The sequence below is a fragment of the Cervus canadensis genome, chromosome 1, assembly GCF_019320065.1.
Source record: "Cervus canadensis isolate Bull #8, Minnesota chromosome 1, ASM1932006v1, whole genome shotgun sequence".
Lineage (NCBI taxonomy): Eukaryota > Metazoa > Chordata > Mammalia > Artiodactyla > Cervidae > Cervus > Cervus canadensis.
Genome location: NC_057386.1, coordinates 51,167,687 through 51,172,195, shown reverse-complemented (window position 1 = coordinate 51,172,195; position 4,509 = coordinate 51,167,687). Strand labels below are relative to the sequence as shown.

General features: G+C 39.8%; 1 protein-coding gene across 1 annotated transcript; it reads right to left on the bottom strand.

Moving 5' to 3' along the window:
* Positions 1-3,255: 3,255 nt before the first annotated feature.
* LOC122450769 (olfactory receptor 4D2-like) lies at positions 3,256-4,191 on the bottom strand. The gene has a single exon (XM_043483054.1). The coding sequence runs from the start codon at positions 4,189-4,191 to the stop codon at positions 3,256-3,258; it is 936 nt and encodes a 311-aa protein (XP_043338989.1).
* Positions 4,192-4,509: the final 318 nt, after the last annotated feature.

Below are 4,509 nucleotides of genomic sequence, written 5' to 3'. Positions count from 1 at the left end.
GAGGAACACGAAAGGTTAAAAGACTGAGTAACCATGACTGGGAGAGAGGGGATGGCTTCCCAGAGGATACAACGTTCAGACAGAAGTGTGTTAGGCAGACAAAGGAGGGGAAGTGTGTTTCTGGCAGAATAGGGATCTAGAGATGAAATGGTACAGCATACACTTTATGAACCCTGAAAGCCTTGACAAGGCTGGAGCACAGCGGGAAGTGGTGGGACATTAGAGTGGAGAGGAGGCACGAATCACTCTGAATAATGTTAAGATATCAGGTGCCAAAAAAAAAAAAGATATCAGGTGCCTACATTTATGTTTTACCTTGAGGGAGGTTAGAAGCCAGCGAAGGAGGTTTGCAAAAGAGTACAGATGAGGGCCTCTGTGGCAGCAGGGAGGAGGAAAGAGGGGAGAGCTGAGGATGGACAGAGTGGTATACAGCTTCTCTGTTTATTCATATTCCCATCCTGTTTCAGCAAAGACTTAATGGAGGCAGTTAAAGGGTATAATTTTCCTGTGTTCAGGACTCAGCTTGTACCAGCTTCAAAATCATTAATGATGTGAGGAGGGTGAAGAGCTAGAGGAGAAAGGGAAAAGGAGGTGGGACCCAAGAAAGAAGGAGGAGGATTACAATGTAATTAAGAAAAATCAGGGATGAAAGCTAGTGAACACCTGTTAGTCAAGTAGTCAGAGTGATGGCATGTTAGTGACAGAACAAAAACATTCACACCTCATAGGCTGTAATAGGAACAGAGAGTGACTGGTGGGTAGTTTCTGGTAAAGTTACAGAGATATATTACCTGAGTCTAATCATCATGAAACATCAGACAAATCCAAACTGAAGGATATCCTACAAAATAAGTGGCCAATAATTTTTTAAAGTTCTCAAGATAATCAAAATCAAGGAGATCTTCCAGATCAAAAAAGTCTGAAGAGACATGACAACTAAATGCAACACTTGTTTTTGAAGCAGATTTTCTTTCTATGAGACTTTATTGGGATATTTGGCAAAACTTGAGTAGAGGCTAAAATTATAACAATGTACTGATAACATATCAATTTTAATGACTGTATGGCAGTAACAGAGGGAAATGATTCTGTAGAAAATGCAGACAAATATTAAGGAATGGTGGGCATCAGGTTGGCAACTTAAGCAGTGTCCTCAAATGGTCAGGAAAATAGTCCTTTATACTATACTTGCAACTTTACTGTAAGTCTGACATTTTTCAAAAAGCTTAAAATGTTTTTAAAGTGGACGTTTTTAAGTTAAAAGAACTATGTAGCAAAATATTTTTCTGTCCTCTGAATAAGAAAAAAAATGTTTAAAAATCTGGTCTCAATAAGAACTAATACTAAAATAAAAGATTGATATGCCTGACTACATGAAAACTAACAACAAAAATAGAGAAGACAAATCACAAACTGGGAGAAGTTATAGTAATAAATCTTGCCAATGCAGGAGACACATAAGAGACCTAGGTTCGATCACTGTGTTGGAAGATCCCACTTGAGGGCACAATAACCCACTCCAGTATTCTTGCCTGGAGATTCCCAGGGACAGAGGAGCCTTGTGGGCTACAGTCCATAGGGTAGCAGAGTCGGACATGACTGAAGCGACTTAGCAGGCACACACACATTATAATAAATATAACTGAAAATAGATCATCAACAAATTGTATAAGAATTCCTACATGAACTAGAAAAAGTTAATAGAAAAACTGAACAAAATGCATTCATGGGAAACCTGAATACAATAAAAAATATGGAAAGAAATGTTAGAGAAACTCAAATTAAGACTATTGTGAAATACCATTTCTACCCACTTAATGGGCAAAAATGAAGAAGTTCAACAATATTCACTGTTAGGAGAACATGAATTAATGGGACCACTTCAGCACTGCTGATGAAGATGAATGAGATACAACTTTGGAAAACCATTTGGCACTTCTTTTGTAAAGGTAAATGTTTGAAGATGTCATGACTCAGCAATTCCACTTCAAGGTAAAGGCCCATAGCTCCTCAACAAGACAGCTAGAGACAAGTAAAAGAATATGCAAAACAGTACTGTTGGCTAGAATGAAAACTGGGCACAATCCCCCAAAGCTAATTTTCATAATGGGATATTATACAGCAGTACAAATGAAAAAACTAATCCAAAAAGAATAATATGCAGCATTTACAAGACACGTACACCCATGGCTGATTCATGTCAGTGTATGGCAAAACTCACTACAATATTGTAAAGTAATTAACCCCCAATTAAAATAAATGAATTTTAAAAAGGCATATTGTTGAGTGAAAAAAACAGAATATTATATGCAGTTTGATATGTTTATAAAACTCAAAGAAGCAAAACATTACAACAAACTGTGTAAAAATGTGGTAAAGCTATTTTTATAAGCAATGGAATGATAAACATAAAATTCAGAAACATAGTTTCATCTGTGGAAAAGTGATGTGATGAGAGAATCTATGGGTAGGTAGGTATAAGCTTTTGGTACCCTATGGTTCTTGAACTGAGCAGCAGGTATATGAATGTTCACATAACAGTGTTTTACAGTTTACATGCATTTTACACATAATCTTTTGCTTGTAATAACTATACTATATTAAAAGGTAAAGAGAAAAAATTACATATTCATGATAATTTCAAACTTGAAAATTGAATCAAATAAAATACATGGTTTACTCAATGTTTTCTCACTATTTTTTGGATTTGATTCTTATAATAAATCTGGGAAGTGTGGGGTCAGATACTAATTTCAGTAACTTTGTTGAAGAAGAAGTTATGAGTTCAAGAGAGGCCAAGTGTCTCATTCAAGCTTATCTATTTGGTAAGTGATGGGTTAGGGTCTCCAAGGCTTAAGACTCTAAATATTGTACAGTTTCCAATAATCCAGACTCACACCTAAATGGGGTACAGAAAAAATAGGTCACATACAGAAAACAGAACTGCTCTTCTGGGGAAATGCTGTCATCCTAAGAGGAAACTGTCCACCAAGAAGGCAGAAAGGAGGATGTGGCTTTCCAGAATGTTTCCATGGCAATGCATCTTATTGTTGTAGGAGTGTTCAAACAATCCACCACATAAAAAAAAGATATTTTCCTTTTTCCTAAAAATCTGAATAAGTTGCTTATTTTTGATACTCATTCACTTCTACAATTACCCTCACAGCACATCCACAAGCTATGAAGAGGACAGATGTGACAGCTCTTTCTCCACTTTAAAAATAGAAAACAAAGTCAAAGAGAAGTGACCCACTATCACTCCCTTTTACAAAGCAGCCGGTGTCTCCCTAATCTCTTCACTGCTGCCTGCATTTCCTGGTTCCTCAGGGTGTAGATCATGGGGTTGAGCATGGGAGTCATGACCGTGTGGCTGATGGATACAGCCTTGTCCATGGAGAAAGAGGTGAAGGGCCGGGCATAGAGGTAAATGCTTGGAATGAAGACCATAGACACCACGATGATGTGGGTGGTGCAGGTGGAAGCTGCCTTCCTCCTCACCTGCCCTGAGTGGGACCTCAGCATCACCAGGATGACTGAGTAGGAGACCAGGAGGAGGAGGAACCAGATGACATCTAGCATCCCACTGTTGCAGATCATGAGGAACTCCAAGACAGAAGTGTCAGTGCAGGCGAGTCTCAGAACTTGTGGAACATCACAGTAGAAATTATCTAGGACATTGGGGCCACAAAAAGGCAGTGGGAGCATCAGGACCAGTTGGGAAATGGAATGAACAAAACCTACCATCCAGGCTGTCACGACCAGCCCCACACAGAGCTCAGTGTTCATGATAGTGACATAGTGGAGGGGCCGGGATATAGCAACAAGGCGGTCATAGGCCATTACTGAGAGGAAGAAGACCATGGCACCTCCCAGAAAGTGGAAGAAGAAGACCTGAGTCATGCAGCCCTGGTAGGAGATGGTCTTCTTCTCAGCATGCAAGTCCACCAGCATCTTTGGGGCAGTGACTGAGGAGAAACAGAGGTCTAAGATAGCCAGGTTTCTGAGCAGAAAATACATGGGTGTGTGGAGCCTGGAATCAGAGGTCACTGTCACCACGATGAGGAGGTTTCCCATGACAGTGGTGGTGTAGACAAATAGGAACACCAGAAACAAGACGAGCTGGAGTTCCTGAGTCTGTGAGAGCCCCAGGAAGACAAATTCTGACACACATGTGTGGTTCCCTGAATCCATGCTCTCTGCTCCATACACCTAAAGAAAACACATCACAGACAGAGATGCATGAAGTTACTACATGCTGTTCTAGTGCTCAGTGGCTCAAAGCAATTGTCCAAGTCCAAATGATGGACACCCTCATCTGTAGATCATTATACCATGTTCTGATATAAGTGGCCTTGTCTTTGGAGATTTCACTAGTTGATGCTGGAATACACGTTCATGAGACATCTTAAAGCCATCCAGAGACACCCTATCTGCTTTTCAAAGATTCAGTGTAATATAGAGGTGGGAAAACAGAGTCCAACAGAACCAGAGTCAAATTTCAGAACTTTA